The 27,428-nt window shown below is 43.2% G+C and overlaps 1 protein-coding gene across 1 annotated transcript; it reads left to right on the top strand.

Moving 5' to 3' along the window:
* Positions 1-480: 480 nt before the first annotated feature.
* Positions 481-27,428, top strand: LOC308534992 (THO complex subunit 1-like; the record flags this gene model as incomplete). The annotated part of the gene is given in 3 exon segments (XM_081113712.1): positions 481-2,191; positions 2,194-2,243; positions 27,357-27,428. Coding segments are annotated over 3 exon segments (1,833 nt in total).

Here is a 27,428-nt window from a genome sequence, read left to right as displayed (position 1 = left end):
GGCGCAGCCACATTCAGCAGTACCTTTCCTTGAGGTCCTTTCGGGGAATGCCACCTGAAGGGGCGAGCCGCGCGGGGCCTAGCTTGGAACATGTGCACCCCCACCTTAAACTTGACGCCCAACCGGTGACGCTGTCAGTCCAGGGGGCGGCTGATTGGTGGAGCGGGTGTGATTTGGCTCCTCCCACCACGCTCTGGGCTATAAAAGAAAGCAGCGTCTTCTTTGCAGAGCTTCTCAGCCCTAGGCTTGTTGTCTTGGTCGTCGTCCTCGTCCTCCCAAGACAGCTTTCAGGGGAGAGATCTCGCCAAGCACCGATCCCGGGACATAGAAGCCGCTGGAGCACCTGGCTGGCACCTGGCTAGGCTGCTGACCAACTGAACGCTGTGTCCGTGTCATTTCTTCTTCGCCGAATCCGTCCACACGTTTGGGAACCCCTGGACCTGCTGGGCTTCGACCCCACCAACACGCGCGGCCGAGAAGATGTCTCCTACACGGCCACGCTTCAGTGTGCCCGAAGCGCGGACGCGGTTCACGAAGTCTGCCAGAGAAGCCCTGAACAACAAACATATCAAGCCATTGTTGAATACCTTCGGCCAGTTACCTGGAACTGAAGATGAAAGAAAATGTGCCCTTGACCAAGCTCTCAGAGGTGTTCTGCAAGAAGAAATTATAAGTCACTCATTGTGTGAAAATGTTCTAGCTGTTATTTCTCTTGCTGTTGGGGGAGTAACTGAAGGTATTTGCACCGCATCTACACCTGCTGTGTTGTTGGGAGACGTTTTGGAATGTCTCCCTTTGGATCAGTGTGACACAATATTCACGTTTGTGGAAAGAAATGTTGCTACTTGGAGATCAAATACATTCTATTCTGCTGGGAAAAATTATTTACTACGTGTGTGCAATGATCTCTTAAGAAGATTATCAAAATCCCAGCACGCAGTTTTGCGTGCACGAATTCAACTCTTTTTGGCCAGGCTTTTCCCTTTATCTGAGAGATCCGGTCTTAACTTGCAGAGTCAGTTTAATCTGGAAAATGTCACCGTTTTCAATACCAATGAGCAGGAAAGCACCTTGGGTCAGAAGCACGCTGAAGACAGAGAAGAAGGAATGGACGTAGACGAAGGTGAAATGGGCGATGACGAAGCTCCAACAACTTGCTCCATTCCAATGGATTACAGCCTGTATCGAAAATTCTGGTCACTTCAGGATTACTTCAGGAACCCTGTGCAATGCTATGAGAAGATTTCATGGAAAACTTTCCTCAAGTCCTCAGAAGAGGTCCTGGCCGTTTTCAAGAATTACAAATTAGATGACACTCAGGCCTCAGGAAAAAAGATGGGAGAATTAAAAACAGGAGGAGCACATGTATATGTTGCAAAATTTTTAACAAGTGAGAAGTTGCTGGGTTTACAACTGAGTGACAGTCACTTTCGCCGGCACATTCTACTGCAGTATCTCATTTTATTCCAACATCTCAAGGGACAGGTGAAATCCAAAAGTTCAAAGGATGTTTTAACTGATGAGCAGTCACTCTGGATTGAGGGTACTACAAAATCAGTTTATCAACTGCTCTCTGAAAACCCACCCGATGGAGAGAGATTTTCAAAGATGGTAGAGCATATATTAAACACTGAAGAAAACTGGAACTCGTGGAAAAATGAAGGCTGCCCAAGTTTTGTGAAGGAAAGAACATCAGATACTAAGCCGAGGAGAGCAGTACGAAAGAGAACAGCACCAGAGGACTTCCTGGGGAAAGGGCCCAACAAAAAGACTCTGAAGGGAAAGGAGGCGTTAACAAGCCTTTGGGATCTCTGCCCGGATAATATGGAAGCTTGTAAATCAGACCCAAGAGGCTACATGCCAACTTTGGAGGAATTCTTTGAAGAAGCCATTGTACAGGCAGACCCGGAAAGCATGATTGAAAAGGAATATAAGGTTGTGAACAATCCAAATTATGGTTGGAGAGCCCTGAGACTGTTAGCACGGAGAAGCCCTCACTTCTTCCAGCCAGCCAAACAGCAGTTCAAAAGTTTGCCAGAATATCTCGAAAACATGGTGCTAAAGCTAGCAAAGGAATCACCACCTCCTTCAGAAGAAATAAAAACAGGACAGGGTGAAGATGAGGAAGATAATGATGCTGTACTGAAGGGAAATGAAAGCCCTGATGCTTGCCGGGACAAACCTGTAACAGGGGGAAAATAGAGATATTTGCCAACAAATTGGGTGAACAGTGGAACATTCTGGCTCCTTCCACATCACCCCAGATTGAAAAGAAAAAAAAAAAAACTCCTAAAAAACAGCAAAAATACTCCCCCCAAAAAACAAAACACACACACAAAAAAACCTCCTTAGAAATGACATTGATCCAGCCTTTCAATGCGCAGAGGCTTGGGCAAGCCCATATGGCCAGGCCAGGACTTGATCTCTGGGCGAGGACTGACCATCCATCCAGAGAGGGAGTTGGGGGGGGGGGGATGGGGCCGGGGGGAAGTCCAGCAGGTGGCCCAGCCCAGGTGGGGCAAAGAGCCCGTCCCACCCTCTGCTGGTTGAGAATCGCCAATGCAAGCCACCCTCCTGCAGCCACCTCTGGGGAAGGCAGAGGCTGGTTCCTGACCTGAGGCGGGTAGGACAAGCAGGGGCCGCGCTGTCTGCGAGAAGGCAGTGGCTGAAGGCTGCTCACAGATGCTGAGGGACCATTCCAATCAAGGAGTGTCTGTGCGTGACGGCGGATGAGCACACCCACACGCACACCCATTGGCCCCCACCCCGCTACTGTCTGTGTCCATTGGTGATGCTTATATGCATGCATGCAAGCCCTTTGGTTGACCTCTTGACTCCTTTCCCTTCCCCTCTCCCTGCTTCCCCTCTGTGTTTGATGGTCTGTATGATGCTTCTCTATCTCTGGATCTATTTTTGTTCATCAATTTATGTTGTTCATTATATTCCACAAGTGAGTGAAATTATGTGATACTAGAAGCTCGGTGCATAAATTCGTGCACCAGTGGGGTCCCTCAGCCTGACCTGCAGGATCAGGTGGAAACTGGCTCTCCGACATCCCCCGAGGGGTCTCAAATTGTGAGAGAGTGCAGGCCAGGCCAAGGGTCCCCACTGGTGCATGATTGGGGCCAGGGAGGGACGCAGGAAGTTGGCCAGCCAGGGAGGGACCACAGGAGGGCTCCAGGGTGTGTCCAGCCCATCTCACACAATCCTGATCAGCCGGACCCCAGCAGCAAGCTAACGTACTGGTTGGAGCATCTGCCCCCTGGTGATCAGTGCACGTCATAGTGAGCAGTTGAGCAGCCTTAGCATATCATTAGCATATTACTCTTTGATTGGTTGAATGGCTGACCAGACAACTGGACACTTAACATATTAGGCTTTTATTATATAGGATTTATCTTTCTCCAACTGGCTTATTTCACTTAGCATAATGCTTTCCAGGTCCAGCCATGCTGTTGCAAATGGTAAGAGTTCTTTAAAAAAAAAAAAACAAAAAAAAAACCTCCTCACAGTAGTGAGTACTTTTTAAAATATATATACACTGAGTGGCCAGATTATTATGACCACCTGATGTTTGTATGCAAATTAGCTATAATTTCACACTGAAGTTGCTAGAGGGCCAGACCATTATAAATAGGGAAGCAGGGTGTTTACCACGACAGTAGAAGTGATTTTTTCTGAAGATATGGGTAAACAACATGATTTAACAGCCTTTGAATGTGATAATACACACACACACACACACACACTGAGTGGCCAAATTATTATGAGTACTTCGTTGGGCCACCTTTTGCCTTCAATACTGCGGCGATTCTTCTTGGCATTGATTCCATGAGATGTTGAAAGGTGATGCAAGGAATCTGACACCATGCCTGATGAATAGCACTGTCCAGTTCTGTGAGATTTGATGGTTGTGGAACCAGCTGCCTGATGGCTCTTTTAACTTCTTCCCAAAAATGCTCAATTGGAGTGATATCTGGTGATTGTGGGGGCCACCTAAGCAAGGCAAAGTCTCCCTCATGTTCTTGAAACCACTCCTGCACAATACGAGCACCGTGGCATGGTGCATTGTCTTGTTGGAAGAAGCCATCTCCATTGGGATACGCCATCCACATGATAGGATGAACTTGATCAGCAATGATACTTAGGTATGTTGTGCTATTCAGATGTTGTTCCACGTTAATTAAAGGGCCCAAATCATGCCAGGGAAACATGCCCCAAACCATAACACTGCCCCACCAGCTTGAAGGGTGTACTCATGCATGTGGGGTGCATGCTTTCATGCTGCTTCCACCAAATTCTCACTCTGCCATCTGTATGATGCAACTGGAAACGTGATTCATCGGACCACATGACTTTTTTCCAATGCTCGACTGTCCAATCCTTGTGTTCCTGTGCGAACTGGAGACGTTTTATCTTGGTAACTGCAGACAGCAAAGGTGTTCGAACAGGCCTTCGGCTTCCATATCCCATACAATGCAGTGTACGACTAATATGCCTACAAACGTCAGGTGGTCATAATAATCTGGCCACTCACATTCAAATATATCCCACGTTCAAAGGCTGTTAAATCATGTTGTTTACCCATATCTTCAGGAAAAAAATCACTTCTACTGTCGTGGGAAACAACCTGCTTCCCTATTTATAATGGTCTGGCCCTCTAGCAACTTCAGTGTGAAATTATAGCTAATTTGCCTACAAACATCAGGTGGTGATAATAATCTGGCTATTCAGTGTGTGTGTGTGTGTGTGTGTGTGTGTGTGAGTGTGTGTGTGTGTGTGTGTGTGTGTATTTAGGTACTCCTACATTGGGTGCATATATGTTTACCAGGGTTATAGCCTCTTTTTGGATAGATCCCATTAGTATTATGTAGTGACTTTGTTGTCTCTTGTGATGGCCTTTATTTTGACATCTACTTTGTCAGATATGAGTACTGCTACTCCAGCTTTTTTCCCTTTCCATTTGCATGGAAAAACTTTTTTCCATCCCTTCACTTTTATACTGTGTGTGTCTTTTGTTCTGAAGTGGATCTCTTGTAGACAGCATATAGTTGGGTCATGTTTTTGTATCCGTTCAGCTACTATATGTCTTTTTATTGGAGCATTTAATCATTTACATTTAAGGTTATTATTGATAGTTACTTATTTATTGCCTTTTTAATTCTGTATGGCTAGGTTTCTCTCTGTGTATCTTCTTCTCATTACAGCAGTCCCTTTAGCATTTCTGGTAATGCTGGCTTGGTGGTGATGAACTCCTTTAATTTTTCTTTGTCCAGGAAGCTCTTTATTTGACTGTCTATTTTAAATGATAGCCTCTCTGGATATAGTAATCTTTGCTTTCCAAATCCTTTGCTTTCCAGATCCTTGCTTTGCATTACCTTGAGTACTTCATGCCATTCCTTTCTGGCCTGTAGAGTTGCTGATGAGAAATCAGGTGTCAGCCTTATGGGAGCTCCTTTGTAGGTAACAATTTGCTTTTCTCTTGCTGCCTTTAAGATTCTCTCTTTGTCTTTAAGTTTTGGCATTGTAATTATGATGTGTCTGGGCATGGGCCTGTTTGGGTTCTTCTTGCTTGGGGTTCGCTGTGCCTCCTGTACTTGTGTGACTTTTTCCTTGATCAGGTTAGTGAAGTTTTCAGCCATTATTTCTTCAGACATGTTCTCTATTCCTTTCTCCCTTTCTGCCTCTTGTGGCACACCGACTATTCTAATATTGTTACATTTCATGTTGTTCTACAGCTCCCTTAAGCTGTCCTCCTATTTTTATTTTATTTTTTTCTTTTTGGTTCTCTGTTGAGTGATATTTTCAACCCTGTCTTCTAATTCACTGATTTGATCCTCAGCTTCCCCTAATCTGCTGTGTATTCCTTCTAATGTTGTCTTTATTTGTGCTATGTCATTCTTTATTTCCAACTGTTCTTTTTTCATAGTTACTATATATTTTTCTCATGCTGTTGAGCATCTTTACCATTATTATTCTGAAGTCAGTTTCAGATAAATTTCTAATCTCCATTTATGTATCTCTTCTTCTGGAGAATTCGCTTGTTCTTACATTTGTGGGTTGTTTCTTTGTTTCCTCATTTTGGCTGCCTGTTTGGGTTTGTGACTATGTATTAGGTAGATCTGCTACACCTCTCGATCCCTGATGGAGGACTGTGTCAAATGCTGTTTCCAAATAATTAGATCAGGCAAAGACTCAAATCCTCCAGAGACTGTCTCTGGCTGCAGACTGATAGGATTCCTCTTGATTTTCCCTCAGGCAATCATCCACAGGTGTGGCAAGAGGTTTTTTTGTTTGTTTGTTTTGTTTTGTTTTGTTTTGTTTTGTTTTGTTTAGCAGGGTGGGCTAATTGTTTCTTCCTGGAGGGTAATTGTTATTCTCAGTCTCATATGGGGCAAGGTGTTTTCCAATAGGGTGGGTCAGCTGTCTCCCTCCCCTCCCTCCACCCAGGCAATGCCGCCTGTATAACAACTGTCTGCTTGAAAAAGATTACTTCTGCAGCGTAAGGGAATGAATGGGTCAACACAGGACACTGGAATGTCTGCCTTCTGAGCTCTAACCCCAGAGCCCTCAATCCTGGCTTCTGCTCACCCAACTCTAATCCACTCTGCTGTTTCTCTGTTGGATCATAAGATGGGTGGCTCCACAGGAAATTTTATGTGTTGGCTCTTTAAGAGCATGCCTGAATTTCCAGCCATCTCTCCCTGGTAGACAGCTACCCCACTGCTTTTCACAGCCAGATGTTATGTGGGTGCCTTTCTCAGTTCTGGTGCTCTCTGCTGGGGGCCCAGCTCTGGAATTAGTCACCAGAGTTCTCAGTTGGGAACCCCCTACATCTGAGATATCTCTCCGAACTTCAGCTGCTGTCTATGGGAGCCTGGCCAGCCCTTTTGCACCTCTGCTCCTCTCACCAGCCTCTATGCAGTCTTCACTTTTGGTCCTCCGTTATCAGGGTTCTCTCCAGCTGTCTTCCATTGATTATTCAGTAAGATTTTCTATATTTTAGTTGTAATTACAGTTTGGACTTGGGAGCATGTCCATACAGCATCCACTTACTTCACCACCATTTTTTAAAAATACATACTTTTATTTATTTCAGAGAAAAGGGAGAGGGAGAGGGAGATAGGAGCATCAATGATGAGAGAGAGTGTCATTGATTGGCTTCCTCCTGCACACCCCCCACCAGGGATTGAGCCCACAACCTGGGCATGTGCCCTTGACCAGAATTGAACCTGGGACTCTTCAGTCCACAGGCTGACACTCTATCTGCTGAGCCAAACCAGCTAGGTCTCACCACCATTTCTAATCTCCTAATTCTACCTGTTTTAAAACACTTCACTACACATTTCCCATTTCTACAAATGTCAATTCTAAGTGTTTCAAACACTTCCCTACACATTTCACAGCCCTTTAAATGTTAATTCTACCTGCTTTCATGCGCTTTCTTACACGTTTTTCATTTGATTAAACATGAAGACTAAGTGTTTCAAACACTTCCCAGCACATTTCCCAAGACTTTAAAGGCGAATTCTGTTTTCAAACACTTTCCTGCACACTTCCCATTTCTTTAAACGTGGATTCTAAGTGTGTCAAAAACATCCCTACACATTTACCACCTCTTTAAACATGAATTATAAGTGTTTTCACTTTCCTCCATATATCCTAGATCTTTCAATGTGAATCTATTGTTTCAAACAACACCCTACACATTTCCCTAACCCTAACGCTAAATGCTAACCCTAATACTAACACTATTGCCTAATCCTATCCCTAACCTAACCCTAACCCTAAACCCTAACACTAACCCTAACCCTATCGCCTAATCTTAACTCGAATTCTAACCCTAACATTATTCTACACGTCTCCCAGCTCCTTTAATGAGAATTATAAGTGTTTTCAAACACTTTCATGCTTATTTCCCAGCTCTATAAATGTGAATTCTAAGAGTTTGGAACACGTCCCTACACATTTACCAGTTCTTTAAACATGAATTAGTGTTTGAAACACTTTCTTACACATTTCCCAGCATATAAATGAGAAACATAAGTGTTTTCCTCCATACTTCCCATCTTTTCAATGTGAAATCTAGTATATCAAACAATACCCTACATATTTACTTAGCCCGAACCCTTAATCCTAACCCTGTCGCCTAACCCTAACCCTATCCCTAACCCTAAAACTATCCTATTTCCCAGCTCTATAAATGTGAGCTCTAAGTCAGTGATGGCGAACCTATGACATGTGTGTCAGAGGTGACACGTGAACTCATTTTTTTGGTTGATTTTTCTTTGTTAAATGGCATTTAAATATATAAAATAAATATCAAAAATATAAATCTTTGTTTTACTATGGTTGCAAATATCAAAAAATTTCTATATGTGACACGGCACCAGAGTTAAGTTAGGGTTTTTCAAAATGCTGCCACACCGAGCTCAGAAGGTTCGCCATCACTGGCCTAAGTGTTTCAAACACTTACCTACACATTTCCCAGCAGTTTCAACATTAATTCTACCTGTTTTTGAACACTTCCCTAAACATTTCCAGTTCTTTAAAAGTGAATTCTGTTTTCAAATGCTTTCCTACTCGTTTTCCATTTCTTTAAAAGTGAATTCCAAGTGTTTAGAACACTTCCCTACACATTTCCCTGCTCTATAAGCGTGAATTATAAGTATTTTCAAACACTTTCCTCCATATTTCCCAGCTCTTCCAACATGAATTCTAGTGTTTCAAACAATATCCTATACATTTCCCTAAACCCTAAACCTAAGCCTACTCTAACACTAATCCCTAACACTTAACCCCTAACCCTAACCCTAACCCTAACCTCTAACACCTAACCATAACCCTAACCCAAACACTAACTGCAATCCTACTGTTACTCCTACCCTTACCCCTAATCCTACCCCTACACCTAACCCTAATCCTACTCCTAATCCTACCCCTTCCCTTGCCACTACCCCTTCCCCACCCCTACGTCTACCTCTACCCTTACCCCTGACCCTACACATACCCCCATCAATACCCCTGTCCCTGACCCTGAACCTCATCCTCACCCTAACCCAGTGGTTGGCAAACTCATTAGTTAACAGAGCCAAATATCAACAGTACAACGATTGAAATGTCTTTTGAGAGCCAAATTTTTTAAACTTAAACTACATAGGTAGGTACATTGTTATTAACTTAATTAGGGTACTCCTAAGGCTTAGGAAGAGCCACACTCAAGGGGTCAAAAAGCTGCATGTGGCTCACGAGCCGCAGTTTGCCAACCACAGCCTTAATCCTACCGCAATCCCTACCCCTACCTCTAACCTTAACCTAACCCTACCCATAACCCTAAATCTACCCCAAACTCTAACCCTAACCCTAACTCTACCCATACCCCTACCCCGACCAATACCCCTACCCCTATACCTAACCCTACCCTTATCCTAACCCTAACCCTTTCCCTACATCTAAACCTATTCCTACCCCTAAACCCACCCCTAACCCTAACAATAAAACCCTAACCCTAATCATAAACCCTATACCTAACCTGAACCCTGAACCCTAACCCTAACACCCTAACTCTAACTCTAATCCTAACCCTTTACCCTTAACCCAAACTTTTAACCCTTAGCCCTAACATAACCCCTAACCCTAACCCCTAGCCCTAACCATTATCAAATAAGGATAGAAGCAAGAGATTGGAGAAAACTCAGAGAATGAGGAGAGAAGTGAGAGATGGTAGGAAAAGAGAGAATGAGGATCAAAGTGAGAGATCAGTGAAAATGGAGAGAATTAAGAGAAAAGGGGAGATGATAGAGAAAAGAGAAAATGAAGAGAGACACTGGAGATTGGTGAAAAAGGAAATAATGAGGAGAAGGGAGAGTTCATTAAAAATGGATAGACTCAGAATGAGTCAAGAATCAGGAGAAAATGGAGAAAATGAGGAGAGATCAGAGAAAACAGAGAGAATGAAGCTAGATATGAGAGATTGAAGAACACAGATTAAATGAGTAGAGAGGAAAGAGATTGGAGAAAAAGAGCAGATTCAGGAGGGAAAGGAGTGATCAGAGAAAAGAGAGAGAATAAAGAGACAAGGAGAGATGGAGAGAATGAAGAGACTACTAACGATTGAAGAAAATGCAGAGAATGAGGAGGAAAGTGAGAGTTCAGAGAAAACAAAGAGAGTGAGGAGAGATCAGAGAAAGAAAGTAGATTCAGGAGGGAAGCAACAGATCAGAGAAAATGTAGAGAATGATGAGAGAAGTGAGAGATCAGAGAAAATGGTGAGAAGTGGTGACAAGTCAAATGAAAGATCAGATAAAATGAGGAAATTCAGGAGGGTAGTGAGAGATCAGAAAAAATAGAGTTAATGAGGAGAAAGCAAGATATCAGAGAAAACTCAGGGAATGAGAGAAGTGAGAGATTATATGAAACAGAGAATGAGGATAGAAGTGAGAGATTGTAGAAAAAAGGAGAAAATAAGGATAGAAGCAAGAGATTGGAGAAAATAGAGAGAATGAGGAAAGAAACAAGAGATCATAGAAAATGTAGGGAATAAGGCTAGAAGCGAGAGATTGGAGAAAAGGGAGTGAATGAGGAGAAAAGCGCGAGATCACAGAAAATGGAGATAATGAGAAGAGGTGGGAGAAAATGGAGAGAATAAGGAGAGAAGCAAAAGATTGAAAAAATACAGCAGATTCAGGAGGGAGGTGAAAGATCATATTGTAGGTAATGTAGAGAATGAGGAGAGAAGTGAGAGATCAGAGAAAATGGAAAGAATGATAGAAGGAAGAGATGACCCAAAATAGATAAATTCAGGAGTGAAGCAAGAGACAGGAGAAAATGGAGAGAATGAGGAATAAAACGAGAAACTGGTGAAAATGGAGAGAATGAGGGGAGATACGAGATATTAGAGAACACAGATGAAATGAAAGAATGAGTAGATAAGGAGAGGTAGTAGAGAGCTGAGAGAATGAAGAGATTACCGAAGATTGAAGAAAATGAAGAGAATGAATAGAGAACCAAGAGATGGGGGAAAGAGAAGAGTCAGTTAAGAAGGGAGGAATTGGAGAAAATGGAAAGAATGAGGAGAGAAGCAAGAGATCAGAGAAAATGAAGAGAATGATGAGAGGTGCAAGAGATCAGAGAAAACAGAGAGAATAAGGGAAATGAAAGATCAGACAAAATGAGGAAATTCAGGAGGGAAATGTGGATTCAGAGAAAATGGAGTGCATGTGTAGGGAAGGGAGAAATCGGAGAAAATATAAAAAAAATGGGGAAAGACTCCATCAGAGAAAATGGAAAGGATGAGAATAGAAGTGAGGGATTGGAGAAAACAGAGAGAATGAAGAGAGAAAGGAGAGATGGGAAAAAGAATATGCACTATTGCAACTCCTCCCTTACTAGGGTGCTGTTCTCAGAATGTTCACAAGAGGGCAGTACTGCAAATAATCCCTTATAGGGTGCTGTTATCAGAATATCCACAAGAGGGCAATATTACTCCTCCTCCCTGAAACTGCAAGAGATATCTAGGTCTTTCAATTGAGTTTTCTTTTCAGGCAGGAAGAATTCATTACTAGATCCTATTTCACAATGTACTCAGGAGAGCACTATTTCAACTCTGCATGCAGGTCGAGAGGCCTCTAGGCCTGTCAATTGGGTTTTCTTTTCAGACTCACATACTTCATTATTAGGGCGCTGTTCTAAGAATGTCCACAAGACTAATCTCTTACTAGGGTGCTGTTCTCACAATGTCCACAAGACTAATCTCTTACTAGGGCGCTGTTACAATGTCCATAAGAAGTCCCTATTACAACTCCTCACTTTCTAGTTTGCTGTCTCAGAATGTCCTCAAGAGGGCAATATTGCAACTCTTCCTTTACTAGGGTGCTGTTCTCAGAATATCCACAAGAAGGCACAATTGCAACTCCTGGTTCGAAATTCTTCGGAGTCATGGTTTTGATTTTGGCTGAGTCATGCTTTGCATTTTGGCTGAGTCATTGTTTTTTTTCTATTTAATATATTTTTTATTGATTAAGATATTACATATGTGTCCTTATCCCCACGTTACCCCCTCCCCCCTCCCCCCCCCCCGCTCATGCCCTCACCACCCCCCCCCCCCCGTTGTCCATGTCCATTGGTTAGGCCTATATGCTTGCGTATAAGTCCTTTGGTTGATCTTTCCCCCTTACCACCACCCTCCCCTACCTTCCCTCCAATGCCTGACAGTCCAATCAAAGCCTCTCCGTCTCTGCATCAGTCCTTGTTCATCAGTTTATGTTGTTCATTATATTCCACAAATGAGTGAGATCCTGTGGTATTTATCCGCTCTCCAGTTCCATCCATGCTGTGGCAAATGGTAAGAGTTCCTTTTTCTTCTTCCTTTTCTTAAAGAATACCTTTCAGCATTTCATATAATGCTGGTTTGGTGGTGATGAACTCCTTTAGCGTTTTCTTATCTGTGAAACTCTTTATCTGACCTTCTATTCTGAATGATAGCTTTGCTGGATAAAGTAATCTTGGTTGTAGGTTCTTGGCATTCATAACTTTGAATATTTCTTGCCACTCTCTTCTGGCCTGCAAAGTTTCTGTTGCTAAATCAGCTGACAGTCGTATGGGTACTCCCTTGTAGGTAACTGACTGTCTTTCTCTTGCTGCTTTTAAGATTCTCTCTTTGTCTTTTGCTCTTGGCATTTTAATGATGATGTGTCTTGGTGTGGTCCTCTTTGGATTCCTTTTGTTTGGGGTTCTCTGTGCTTCCTGGGCTTATAAGTCTATTTTTTTCACCAGGTAGGGGAAGTTTTCTGTCATTATTTCTTCAAATAAGTTTTCAATATCTTGCCCTCTCTCTTCTTCTGGTACCCTTATAATTCTGATGTTGGTACGCTTGAAGTTGTCCCAGAGGCTCCTTACACTATCTTCATATTTTTGGATTCTTTTTTCTTTTTTGGTTGGGTATTTTTTGTTTCTTTGTATTTCAAATCTTTGACTTGATTCTTGGGATCCTCTTGTCTGCTGTTGGATCTCTGTATATTATTCTTTATTTCAGTCAGTGTATGCTTAATTTCTAGTTGGTCTTTTTTCATATCCTCCAGGGTCTCACTAAATTTATCGGCAGTTTCCATAAAATTCTTGAAAAACCTTATAAACGTGGTCTGGAACTCTATATCCAGTCGTTTGCTTTCCTCCATTTCTGTCATCTGTGACCTATTTCTTTGTCTCCACATTTTTTATGCTTCCCTGTGTTGGTAGAGTGGTTTTGTGTGCTAGGTGTCCTGTAGGGCCCAGTGGCTCAGCCTCCCCAGTTACTTGAGGTGGACACTCTTGGTGCACCCCCTGTGGGCTTTGTGCAGAGTCTTGTTGTAGTTATGCCTTGATTGTTGTAGGATCACTGGGAGGAATTGACCTGCAGGCCAATTGTCTGTGAGAATCAGCTGTGTCTGCAGTGGGAGAACTTCTGTGCTGAAGATACCCTTCTGGGGCAAGACTTGCTTCAGTGGGGCTTTGGTGCTCACTGAGTCTGCCCCCTGAGTGTGTCCCTTATGGATCTGAGGAGTTGTAATCTGGATGGTCCCACTCTGACCACTGGGTACACTGGCTCTTGGATCTAAGAAGGTGCTAATTTAGTCTCTGCCTGAGGTTACCCCACAGGATCTACAAAGAGAACTGCAGATCCCCCTTCCTTTTTTGGAGTTTGGAGGTGCCCAGATGAGGCCCAGCTGTGAAGCAATGCAAGCTGCTGTGGGGCCTTGGGCCTTCTTTTGGAAGTTCTGGGTCTGTCTGGCCCAGCTGCAATTTGTTAGGTAATTTTCAGGTTGCAAAGGGCCAGGGCATTCATATGCAAAAGCCTCTGCTGCAGCCTGGGTGGGGCGGGGTCTCAGGGAATCAAAGGGCGGAGCAAGCAGCTATGGTGGATCCTCAGCCCTGCCCTAAGGGGCCCTGCGTCTCAGTGTCCCGGTAATTGCTGCAAGCACCTCTGAGGGAAAGCCACCCTTGAGTTCCAAGTTCTGCCTGCTGCCAGACAGTCCAGTTTCTCCCCGTATGAGTCCTGGGTCCCCAGAGACTTCCCAGAACCGGAGTTCAGAGCAGTTGGGAGCTTGTGACTCCCTCCCGATTCAAAAAGACAGCTGCGTCCTCAGGTGCCAGCCCCTTTGTGCGCGTGCTCAAGCCTCTGTACCTCTGCACTTTACTTCCGCAGCTCCTCTGAGTCTCCGTTTGCTTTTCTTTTTCCTTCTAGTTGTAGAATTTCCACTCAGCCAGCCTTCCTGTAGTTCTGGATGATGTCCGTTTTGTCTTTTCATTGTATTTTTGAAGTTGTTGTGGGAGGCAGCAATTTCCGGTGTTTACCTATGCCGCCATCTTGGTTTCTCCCTGAGTCATTGTTTTTAATTTTTGTTGGATCATAGTTTTGATTTTTGTTGAGTCGTACTGGTGTCATGCTAGTGGGTTTGCTAAGTCATCCATTTTCTCTGACATCTGGCTTCACTCTTGAATTTCTCCATTTTCTCTGAAATGGTATTTTTGCCCAGAATCTCTCCTTTTTTTTTTTTTTTTGATCTGATGCTTCACACCATTTTTCTGATCTATTGTTTCTATCCTCAATCTCTCCGTTTTCTCTGATCACGCCCTTCTTTCCTTATTCTCTCTGTTTTTTCTGAACTCTCACTTGTTTCCTGAATATCTCTGTTTTCACTGAACTCTGGCTTCTCTTGTATCTCTCTGTTTTCTCTTATCTATAGCTTTTCTCCAGAATTTCTCCATTTTCTCTTATGTCTCATTTCTTCCCTGAATCTGTTTTTTCTGATTTGTAGCATCTCTCCTCATTATCTCCATTTTTCCTGATCCGTCACTTACCTCCTCATTCTCTTTGTTTTCTGTGATCTCTGGTTTCTCTCCTGAATCTCTCAATTTACTCTAATCTCTCACTTCTCTTCTGAACCTCTCCATTTTCTCTAATCTCACTTCTATTCTGAATTTCTCAGTTTTCTCTGCACTCTCATTTCTCTCCGTAATCTCTAGGTTTTCTCTTCCCTCTCACTTTTCTTCCCATTCTCTCCTTTTTCTATTATCTCTGGCTTCTATCCTGGATCTCTCCATTTTCTCTGATTGCTTACTTCACTCTGAAATCTCTCTGTTTTTCTGATCTATTGTTTTTCTCCTGATCACTCACTTTTTTCCTTATTCCCTCCATGTTCTTTGAACTCTCACTTCTCTCCTGAATCTATTTTCTCTAAACTCTAGCTTCCTTCCTGAATCTCTCCATTTTCTCTGAACTCACACTTCGCTTCTCTCCCTTTTCTCTGAACTCTTGCTTCTCTCAAAAATTTTACCATTTCCTCTTATCTCTCACTTCCCTCCTTAATCTCTGTTTCTGTGATCTTTTGCTTATCTCCTGAATCTTTCTGTTTTCTCTGATCTCATGCTTCTCTCCTGGAGGATAACCTCTGACCTTTGATCTTTGTTCTCTGAACTTTGATCTCTGGCCTTAAACTTTTGACCTCTGAGTTTTGAGCTCTGAGCATTGGCCTTTAACCCTTGACCTTTGACTTTAAGCTCCTATACTCAGCCTTGCCATTTGAGCATTGACTGTGACCCTTAAAACCAAGCCATGATGTCTGACACCTTTACCAGTGACCACTGACCCTAGATATTTGAACCTTGTTCTTTGAACCTTGATATTTGAACCTTGAGCTGTAACAACTGGTGTCCAAGATCAGTCTTTGACCCCTGATATGACACTTGAACCCTGACCTTGAAGCCTTGCACCTTGACCTTTTAATCCTAAGCCTTGACCGCTGAACCTAAATATTTGGCCTTTGAACCTAGAACTCTGACTCTTGACTTTTGACCCTGACCAACTTGCCCTCTCTCTCTAAAATTATAATCTAACCTAAATAAGGATAAATATCATTAGAATAAATTAAAAACAATAAAATTATGCAATGATGACACACATGAGATGAATGAGGCTTGTGTTGGCAAATCAGAGCAATCTCTTCCCAAACCAAAACAATGACAAATAAATACATAAATGGTTTTTTCTTTGATATTAGAAACTTCTGTGCACCAAAAGAAGCTGTCTAAAGAAAAGGGAGCCCACAAAATGAAAGAAAATCCTATATAATAAAAGGGTAATATGCAAATAGACCAAACGGCAGAACAACCAACCAACCAATCAAAGCATAATATGCTAATGATATGCTAAAACTGCTCAACTGCTTGTTGTGATGTGCACTGACCACCAGGGGACAGGCAGTCAACTGGTTGACCAGTCACTAAGATGTGCACTGACAACTAGGTGCAGATACTCCGACCGGTAGGTTAGCTTGCTGGGGTCCGGCCAACCGGGACTGAATGAGATGGGCTGGACATGCTCTGGAGCCCTCCCGCAGTTCCTCTCTGGTCCGATGTGCACCATGGGGTCCCCCTGCCAATTAATCTTCAAATTTTTATCATGATTTTTCTGACCTTAAAAACCACCAGTACCCTGGCCCTGTGGCTGTTAGTTGGGTGCCTCCTGTGCACCAAAAGGCTGCAGGTTTGGTTCCCAGTCAGGGAAGGGCACAGACTTAAGTTTCAGGTTTGATCCCCCTCCCCCACACTGGGGTGTGGTCAGAGCGACTACAGAAGGCAGCTGATCGATGTTTCTTTTTCACATCAATGTTTCTCCCTCTCTCTCTAAAGTCAATGAACATATCCTTGGGTGAGGAAATATTTTTTAAAGTTTGATCCCTCAAGTAGATTAAGTATTATTAGAAAACAAACAAACAACATTGGTGCTCCCCATTACTTGTTGAATTCAATTGAAATTCCTTGGCCTGGCATCTGGGGCCCTTGTTACTCCGGCTTCAACCTCCAGGCTTACCTTGCCTTATGTCTTCTCCATCTGTAAGAAAAGAGTCTGAGGGGACCTTTAGGAGTCTTCAGGCTGGGCCCTCTTTGAACTTCCATCATTTCTGATCGACATTCCTCCTATTCTTCAACACAGCCTCCAATAGCATATTCCCCATGAAATCTTTAATAAAGCTCCAACTGAATTAGCTTACTTTCTTTCTTGTATATAGACTAACTTGTATATAGTTGAATTGATGTATGTTCTTTTGAGCTCTGAGTCACATGGTGACATTTTCTAATTTTGTTCGTCTGGGAGATGGGACGGCAGAACACTCGGGACTCGGTGCCCCTCACACTCTGGGGCCAACGGTGTGGCCAGACACTTCCATTCACTCTCCAGCAGTTGTGAGCACCTCCCTTGCAGGGAGCTGGTCCACCCTTGCTGCTGGACACAGTCGCTGCAGGGAAGAAACATCTGCACAGCATATGCTTCAAGGGACCTGGCGTATATGGCGTACTGTTCTTAATATGTTTGCTCCCCCTCTTAGCGCTATGTGTTTTGACCAAGGCCACCTCCCCGAGAAAGGTTGTTTCCCCAGGTAGGGACTTTTCCCTGGAGTTAGGGATTAACAAGACTAAGGAAAGGAATAAATCAGTAAAACCCCTTAACTAAGTACCAGGCGGGTAGTTAATCACCTTAACTATGAACAATCATGCTTAAGTTATATAATCCTTACTTAGGATAATCTCCTTCAGTTACTTCCTTGTAGCTTAACAGAACAGTAGAGTAGTGACCTTGGAATGGAGATAACACCTTTGGAATAGAATTGATAGGATTAAAATCAAATGGTATAAATACAGATGTAACAGGACAATAAAAAGAGAACCTGGCTAGAGAGAACCTGGCTATGCTGATCAACTGAATGCTGTCTCCGTGTCCTTCATTCTTCGCTGACTCTGTCCACACCTTTGGGAACCCCTAGACCCACTGGGACTGGACCCCAACACTCCCTGAGTGCCCAAAACACTGAGAAATGCTTATAATTTTTCCAACTGTATGATTCTGAATTCTCTGGAGAAACTAAAGATAATGTTTGGGCTGTGTGTGGTTAGTGGAGGGTGATTTGTATAGAAATACTCTCAATATTTTGTAAATTGTTATGGGTTCACTCAGCGAGATAGACCACCGACTCAGAATTTAAATTTAAGAGCCTTTATTAAGCTGGCCAGCTGACTACAGTTACAGCACCCTGCCAAAGCAGAGGCCGAACTGCAGCACCGACTTCCATGGCCAGCTGACTACAGTTACAGCACCCTGCCAAAGCAGAGGGCTGAACTACAGTGCTGACTGCAAGAGTTACATTTTATTATTAAATTCTTTGCAGGCCCAGAGAAAAATGTGTCTTTCAAATTCTGGGCCCCCAATATGGAGGAAACTCTCTTTATTTATACTTTTCCCAGTCCTTTGTCTCCCAAATTTGGAATGAGACTTCCGGGACTTCTGAGAAAGAAGGCCTGCGTGCTGGGAAGGGGCCATGAGACCATATCTCAAGGCCTGGCCTGATGTCAGTACCTTCCTATCTATGTGTTTTAGGAACAGACAGCACAGCATGACCCATCTGGCCAAAGTGCCAGATATGCAGCCCAGCACATAAATAATTCTTATTCCCATTCTGTTAAGGTGCAGATTTCATCAGAAAATTATCTCCTTCCTCCCTACACAACACACTTGCCAGTTCTATCCTGAGACAGACATAGGAGAGGAAAAAGGTCGACAAGGTTTAGAGTCAGAATCCTTAGCACTGAGCCTCAGATCCAGTAGTTACAAGCTATGTGGCCATGGATCCATCTGTTCACATCACTGAAATCAGTATCTACTGTAAAGGGCAGGACCTTTCTGGGGTCTCCCTGGTGGACAGACATGGAACAACTGTAAACTGCAATGTGGGGTTCAGATGCTCACGGAGTTGCCATTATTTCTTCCTTTTTTCCTTCTCTCCATTTGCATAACTCAAGTGAAACTGAAATGAGATTAGAGTTGTTAAAGAAAATGAAGGACTGACAGCGCTGGGGCAGTTCATGGTCACAGAATGTGTTGGGGAAAGATATTGGGGTGAGCAGAGTTAGAGGCTCAGTCAGAATAAGTAAAAAGAAGGCCAGCCCTGTCCTGCCTGGGTGGCTCCGTGGGTTGGAGCATTTTTCAGTGCACGAAAGGGCTGGGGGTATGATATAGCACATACCCAGGGTGTGGGTCCAATCCCAGTTGGGGTGTGTGTGGGAGGCAACCAATAGATGTTTCTCTCTCTCTCTCTCTCTCTCTCTCTCTCTCTCTCTCTCTCTCTCTCTCTCTCCCTTCCTTTCTCTCTAAAAAAAAAATCAATAAAAACATACTTTTTTAAAAAAAGATCAGCCCTCCTTCTTTTGTTCTCCCTCCCTCCCTCCTGCCCTCCTTCTCCCTTGTGTAACCTCATTTGAAAAAGGTGATCAAAGATAGATTCTGCCGCTTCCTCCCAGTACCTTTGCAGTCAGGTGAGGAGAGGGCAGGAGGTGAGAACTCCAGGGATGAGTGGAGCACGCGTGGCACTAAAGGTGGCTGGCATTGGTGGGTGCTTTGTCCATAAAGGGGGAAGTCGCTAGAAAGCACAGGTGAGCTGAGGGACGGGGAGACGTGAGCGTACTGGGTATTTTACACCAGAATGCTGCCTCTGGACCCTCTCCTGCCTTCGTGCCTTCTAAGCATTTCTAGAATACACCAAGGATGACTTGCATCTGTCTTCAGTTACAAGGCATTTCACTTCTAGTCAATAAGTTTATGTTCTAAGCAGTATGGTCTCCATTTTACAGGTGAAGAGTCTGAAGCCCAGTGGTTAGTGGCTTGCCCAAGGTCACACTCTGTGAGAGCAATCGAACCCAAACCCAGTGTGAAACCCAGAGCCTGAGCCCAGGGGTTGCCGCAGGACACAGAACTCAAGCAACTGACCCGAAACCCCAGGACCTGCACACGAGGAGGCGAGGAAGTGGCCTGAGGAAGGGGAAATCGTCTTACTTCTACCCTCTCAGCTCTCTTCCTCCCTCCTCCTGTCCTCTGCTGCCTCTCTCCAGAGTACCCAGCATCCCACCCACTGCCCACCAGCTGCAGTTCCCACTTTATATCCTGCCTAGACCCCAAAGTGCTAAAACCACAACCAAAGGAGGCAGTTAAAGGGGCCGGTCCTCTGTCCCTCCCTCCTTCCTTCTCCCTCTCCTATCTCATCTGGATATCCCCCAACCCCTCCTCCACCCCCACCTTCTGGAGACAGTAAGGCTCTTATACCCTTCAGGCTAACAGGGCAGGTTTCTGGGACTGGGTTCTGTCCCTGCTAATGGACCCAAGAGATGTAAAGTTACCAGGCATCTCAGGAAACTTAATTCAATTTCTTACAGATCATTTCTGTAAACCAGTTCCACTCTCATTGTGAGGTTGTCCCCCCCCCCCCCCCCCCAGAGAGATTAGTAATACACAAAGAGCCATTCTCTCCAGGTTCAATGAATAAAAGCAGGAAAACTCAAGAATTAGAGGTGGATGGGCCTGAACTCTCTTTTCACCTGTGCCTGTTGGTTCCCTTTCCTGTTCTCCCTCCCATTCTAATCCCAGTCCTAGTGGCAGTCAGCAAGCCTCAGACCCAGCCCATGGCAGAGGGCCTTCCTTTCTGTTGGGAATGGTCAGACTCTAAACGTTGTGTGCTGTGGTCAGGTCCTGTGAGCTGACGCTGAGCTCAGAAGATACAGCCGCTTTGCTGATAGGTGGCCGCCGACCTTCCCCTGGGACCTAGCAGGCTAGCCTCTCACCACCTGCTTCTTGGGGAAGAAGCCGGCGTGGCCGTGTCCATCTTGTCTTCCTTTATGTAGTGTGCGCAGCACCCCGATTGTTTGTCGGGACGTTAGGAATGAGTAGAGGCTAAGAAGAGGACAGATCCCTAGATGAACATCCACTCCAAGTCCTTATTAACGACATCCTTGTCCCCAAGGGGTTCTCCCCTGGCAGTGGAGACAGGCACTTGTCTCAGATGGGAGTGTTGTCATTTCAGCCAAGTTCCTGAAGGGGAGTCCCAATCGCTTCATCTGCCTCTTTGTCAAATGCTTCCCTGTGCTATTGGGAGACAGACAGTGCAATGACTGCAAAGCACCACAGAGAGGAGAGCGGTTCAGCTCTCGCCTGTCCCAGGCTCTGACAGGACTCCATTAACCCTACAAAGTGAACTAGAAAACAAGGGAATGTAAGAATGAGTGAACAAATAAATGAATATAATGGTTTGTCAGGCTTTGCAGTCTGCGATATGCTTCCTTATTGTAATTCTCGCATCTCTTTAAGCACATTTCTATTTCTTTTTCTTTCTGTAGATCAGGAATATGAGGTCAGACTTGCCTACAGTGACCCAGGTCGGAAATGGCAGCGGGAACTTGGACTCAGATCTCTCTGTCTGAGCCTCGCACCACTGGCGTTTCTCTCAGCATGTCAGCCTCCTCTGCATAGTCAGGTCTGGGCTTCGCATCACGTTCTCAGTGCTGGGCTCCCTGTCCACCCACCTGGCTGCCTTCTTCCCTTTCACTCTTTCCCATTTGCCTGTTTCACCTCCTTCACCTCATTTATCGCTGCTGCTGTCTGGCATCATCCTGTTGCATTTTTAAGTCTGTAAGCTGTTCTACGTGCTAGGCTCTGTCTGAATTTGGCTTCCATTCTTTAGTATGGAGGTTAATATCACCTTTACCTCTATTGTACCCAAGTGAAAACTGAAGTGTATGGAGTTTAATTACTTTCCAAGTTTAAACAGTGGAGGCAGAGTTACCCTTTGTAGGAGATTTCAGATATTTGACTGCAAGGGTCACATTTTAATTATGTGCTAATCTCCTGAAAGTGTTATATGAATTTTTTCTGGATAAGGGTTGTGTCATTGTTGCTATTTTTCCCCAGAAATAATATTTAACTTTTACAACAAGTCTTATTAAAAAATTTTTATTGTTGAAAGTATTACAGAAGTCTCCTTTTCCCCCATTGATATCTTCTAGCCCCCCTGCCCCCCCCACCCCAGGCCTTCACTACACTATTGTCTGTGTCCATGGGTGATGCATATATGCATACAAGTTCTTTTGTTAATCTCTTCACACCCACTCAGCCAACTCTACCTTCCCGCTGAGATTCGACAGTCCATGGAAATATTTTGTGAATAAATTGTCTTTGTTCTTAAGAATCCACATATGCATGGAATCATGTGATATTTGTCTTTCTCGGCCTGGCAAATTTTGCTCAGCATAATACTCTCCAGGCCCATCCATGTTGTCTCAAAGGGTAAGAGATTCTTCTTTTTTACTGCTGCACAGTATTCCCTGGTGTAAGTGGACCACATTTTTATCCACTTATCTACTGATGGGCACTTGGGCTGTTTCCAGATGTTAGCTATTGTAAATTGTGCTGCTATGAACATGGGGTGCACACATTCTTTCTGATTGGTGTTTCAGGTTTCTTGTAATATATTTCCAGAAGTGGGATCACTGGGTCAAATGGGAGTTCCATATTTAATTTTTTGAGGAAACTCCATACTGTTTTCCACAGTGGCTGCAACAGTCTGCATTCCCACCAGCAGTGCACTAGGGTTCCCTTTTCTCCACATCCTCGCCAGCATTTGTCATTTGTTGATTTGTTGCTGGTAGCCATTCTGACAGAGTGAGGTAATACCTCATTGTCATTTTAATTTGCATTAATCTGATGATTGGTGTCTTTGAGCATTTTTACATCTGTCTCTTGGCCATCTGTAGGTCCTCTTTGGAGAAGTGCCTATTCAGGTCGCATGCCTGTTTATTAATTGGGTTATCTGTCTTCCTTTTGTTGAGCTGTATGAGTTCTTTATATATTTTGGAAACTAACCCTTTATCAGATGGATCATGACCAAATATGTTCTCCATAGCGTGAGCTCACTTCTCATTTTCTTGGTGGTTTCTTTTGCTGTGCAGAAGCTTTTTATTTTGATGTAGTCCCATTTGTGTATTTTCTCCTTAGTTTCCTTTGCCCTAGGAGATGTATCTAAACATATTGCTACTAGAAATGTCTGAGATTTTGCTGCCTATAGTTTCTGCTAAGATTCTTATGGTTTCATAACTTACATTTAAGTCTTTTATCCATTTTGAGTTTATTTTTCTGTATGGTATAAGTTGGTGATGTAGTTTCATTTTTTTGCATGTACCTGTCCAATTTTGCCAGCACTATTTATTGAAGACTCTGTCTTTACTCCATTGTATGCTCTTGCCTCCTTTGTCAAATATTAATTGAGCACAGTGGCTTGGGTTTATTTCTAGGGTCTCTGTTCTATTCCATTGATCTGCATGCTTGTTGTTACACCAGTACCATGCTGTTTTGATTAAAATGACTTTGTAATATAACTGGATATCTGGTATTGTGATCCCTCCAACTTTGTTCTTCTTTCTTAAGATGGTTGCAGCCATTTGGGGCCTTTTTTTGGTTCCATATAAATTTTTGGAGTATTTGTTGTTGATCTATGAAATATGCTGTTTGTATTTTAATAGGAATTGCATTGAATCTATAGATTGCTTTAGTAGTATGGACATTTAAGGATATACCAATCCAGGAACATGATCTATCCTTCCACTTTTTTATATCTTCCTCTCTCTCTCTTTTTTCAATGGCCTGTAGTTTTCTGAGTATAAGTCTTTTAACTCTATGGTTACATTTATTCTTATGTATCTTAATTTTTTTTTTTTGCAATAGTAAATGAAATTGTTTTTTTAGTTTCTCTTTCTGTGAGTTCATTATTGGTGTATAAAAATGCTATTGATTTCTGGGTGTTAATTTTGTGTCCTGCTACTTTGCCAAATTCATTTATTAAATCTAGTAGTTTTTTGGTCGAGTCTTTAGGGTTTTCTATGTACAATAATGACAGTTTTATTTCCACCTTTTCAATTTGGATGCCTTTTATTTCTTCTTGTCTGATCACTGTGGCTAGGACTTCCAGTACTATGTTTAATAAGAGTGGTGAGAGAAGACATTCCAGTCTTGTTTCTGGTCTTAGGGAAAATGGTTTTAGTTTTTTTTTCCCATTGGTATGATGATAGCTGTGGGTTTGTCATATATAGTCTTTATCATGTTGAGATATGCTCCCTCTATTTGTTTTTGTATTTATGTATTATATGCATCTGCTACAACTCCCAGTCTCTGGTGCAGGACAATTATAGACACTGTTTCTGGCCCCAAGTACACTGTTTGGAGCTACCAGCAATCCACAGCTTGTGGCTCCCTCTGCTGGGCTGGGCACCTTTGGAAAGGACCAACATGTGCACCAAGGTCTGCTTTTCCTAGCCCCAGGCCCAGAAGGAGATCAGGCAAAGATTCAAAGCCTTCAGAGATCTTCATCAGCCTGCAATCTGATTGTTATTTTCAGAGCCTCAGGCTCTAGACCACAGCAAGCCATAGAGTGCACAGGGCAGGGTGAAAGGTTTTCTGACAGGGTGCTGCCATTGCTTCCTCTCCCCCCAGACAAAAGCTGCCTGGATGCTAAAGGTCTGCCTCAGAAAGATGCCCTCTAAAGTGTGAGGGAATGAGGACTCAGCACAGGAAACTGGGGCAGCTGCATTCTGAGCTCTAACCCCAGAGCCCCCAACCCTGGTTTGCGCTTATATAGCTCCAGTCCACTCTGCCCTCCCTCTGCTGGAACTCAAGGTGAGTGGCTGCACACAAAATTTTGTGTGTTGGTCCTTTAAGAGGATGCCTGCACTTCCAGCCATCTCTCTCCCTGGTAGACAGCAACCCTGCTGCTTTTAACCCATTGTACACCATAAGTGTCTGTAGATGAAAGGGGGGGACCTTCCCCACATGCCAAATGTGCCTATAAAAAAAAATATGTTTTCCCTAAGTGGCAGCCCTGAACAACTTTAAAATCATTTTTCATGAGATTTTTCAGCTGAAAATACTCAAGAACACCCACATTGTGAGTAATATATATTTTTATAATATTCATTGCAAATTGATTTTTTAAATTAAATTCAAAATACCGTGGTGTGTGAGGGTGGTTTCAGTTTTGGAGGTGTGGCAGTTAACTGGTTAACAACCAGATGTTATGTGGGCACATTCTTCAGTTCTGGGCTGGGAGGTCCAGCTTGGGGTTTAGAACCCAGAGTTCTGAGTGGGAATCGCGACAGCTGAGACATCCCTCTGGAACTTCTGCTGTCTGTGGGAGCCTGGCCTGCTCTCTTGCGCCTCCACACTTCCTATCAGTCTCCATGTGTCTCCACTTTCTGTCCTTGGTTATCAGGGTTCTCTCCAGCGAGTCTTCAGTTGATTATTCAGGGTGTTTTTTCTGTATTTTAGTTGTATTTCCAGTTTGGTGCTGGGAGAGTGTTAGTGTAGCTTCCATTTACTCCACAGCCATTTTGGAACTTCCTACAACATGGCTTAAGAAAATTGGTGACATTCCAGTATCTACCAACTTCAGGAGGATTGAGAATTACTGAAATCAATGGTATAATTGAAGTGTATAATAATGGAATGATTTAAATATGTACAGTAGTTCCTCGGGTTATGTCGGGGATCCGTTTCTACAGCGCGATGTAATGCAATTTTTGCTGTAAGTCAGAACCCACCTACATAAGCACCTACGTCACTCACATGGAGCACATACACAGCAGTAATGAAGTGAAACAGTAAAAAAAAAGAATTAAAAGAACGATAACAATTCTTGATCTTTACTTGTAAAAAAATAATAAAAAACATAAAGCACATATGTACATGAGTCAAAATGATGGAAGTTTGTTTTTTAATAAATAAATGGGAGATGGTGACATAACCACAAAACAATGCTCATCGAGTCCGACATAATTCGAGTAGTCTGTATATTTTTCAGGCTCATTAATATGTGATTTGAAAATGCATGTACTTATTCTTCTCTACAGATTTTACTGAAGATCCTTTCAACCCAGAGCTTACGCTGACTGGTCATGAAGGGAAGATGGCCCAGATGTGTATTTGAGGGTGGAAGGAAATTAATGATTTAAAGCCTTCTAGTTATCACTTAAGACCTGAAAATATAAAAGTTGACTATAAATTACTGGAAATAATAGACACAGCATGAATTTCAGATTCTGGGGCTTCTAACAGTGTGTTTGGAGTCTCTTAAACTCTCTGAGTCTTGCTTTTCTCATCTGTTAAATGAAGAAAAGAAAACTTTATTTAAAGGGATATTATAAGGATTAAATGAAACAATTAATGTAAAATTTCCTGGCATGCAATTGGTGATAAGCGAATTTTAGTCTCCTTCCACTACCCCTTGTTCATAATGATTGAATAGTTCATATGTGAGAGTGATTATAAAGTAAAAAATAAGGTTAGTATAGCAAGTAAGCCTACTAGAATGCAAACATCTAATGAGTGCTGACCCAGTGCAGTAGCTTCTATGGGGAAGCTGCCCACTCCACCTGACTGTGCTGTTTTGGCTAAAAACATTTGGAATGCTTCTCTCTACAGTCAGACCCTCATGCAGAACACATTCACAGGAAATTAGTTCAACAATTTTTTATTCATTCACCATGTTACTCATCCTGAACAAGTGAATGAGCTATTGTTTTCAAAATAGACCAACAGATAAGAAGCAAGCCACAACTCTAGCACCCCTTTTCAGCTCTCTAATCAAGTATTGCTCAGCTCCCCACAACGTTTTCTAGATATGCTCAGAGAAGCTCTTGTTGGCAAATTCACCAGTAGCCACTTTCTAAATGGAAAGTGTATTGTCTCTGAGGGACAGTGTGTATCAGTCAAAGGAGGTAAGGGATAGTGACATTCGTGAAGACAAAGGAGACAGAAATAGAATTACAAATACCTAGAGCATTCTTTGAAAGAAAGATTTAAAAACAGTAGCTTTAATGAAAGAATAGGGTGGAGTGTAACAAGGCTAATATGGGAATGAGGCAACCCTATTTCAGGTAGTAGCACTTCCCTGGAGATAGTCTCAAGAGCCATTATTTACAGGAAAACTTGCTTTGACTGTGAGCATCCTAAAGAACCACTTTACATCGATTTAAAAGGCCAACCATGTTGACACTTCCAACTAGGGATTACTAGCTGGATCTGTGGCTTATGAGAAAGAAATCTGTGTTGGTATAAAAAAGGAAAAGTCCAGCCCTGGCCAGTGAGACTCACTCCTGTCCACCAAAAGGTTGCTGGTTTGGATTCCTGATCAGGGCACATACCCAGGTTGTGGGTTTGACCGCCTGTTGATGTGCATATGAGAAGCAGCCAATCAATGTTTTTCTCTCTAAAAAAAAAAAAAAAAATCAATAAAAGCATATCTGTGTATATATAAAGAGCCAGGGTCCATAATGACCGAAGGCTAACCAAACACCAGATATCAGTGCTGGGTTGCCATGGCGACCCAGCACTGACTGCTGAGGGGGCTGTGGATCAGGCCAGGAGACAGGCTTCCAGAGAGAGAGGCAGGGTCTGATCCGCAGCCTCTGTGGCAGCTGTTGATCAGCTGTTGCCTCTCTCCTTCTCTCAGGGCTTCGCCAGCAGCCAGGCCTCTGCAGGGGCTGCTAATCAGCCCCACCTCTTTTATCAGGCCAAGAGATAG

The sequence above is a fragment of the Myotis nattereri genome (genome assembly GCF_964212035.1).
Source record: "Myotis nattereri genome assembly, chromosome: 19".
In the NCBI taxonomy this organism is placed as follows: domain Eukaryota; kingdom Metazoa; phylum Chordata; class Mammalia; order Chiroptera; family Vespertilionidae; genus Myotis; species Myotis nattereri.
Note: the sequence above shows the minus strand (reverse complement) of the source record. Positions and strands in the feature narration are given on the sequence as shown.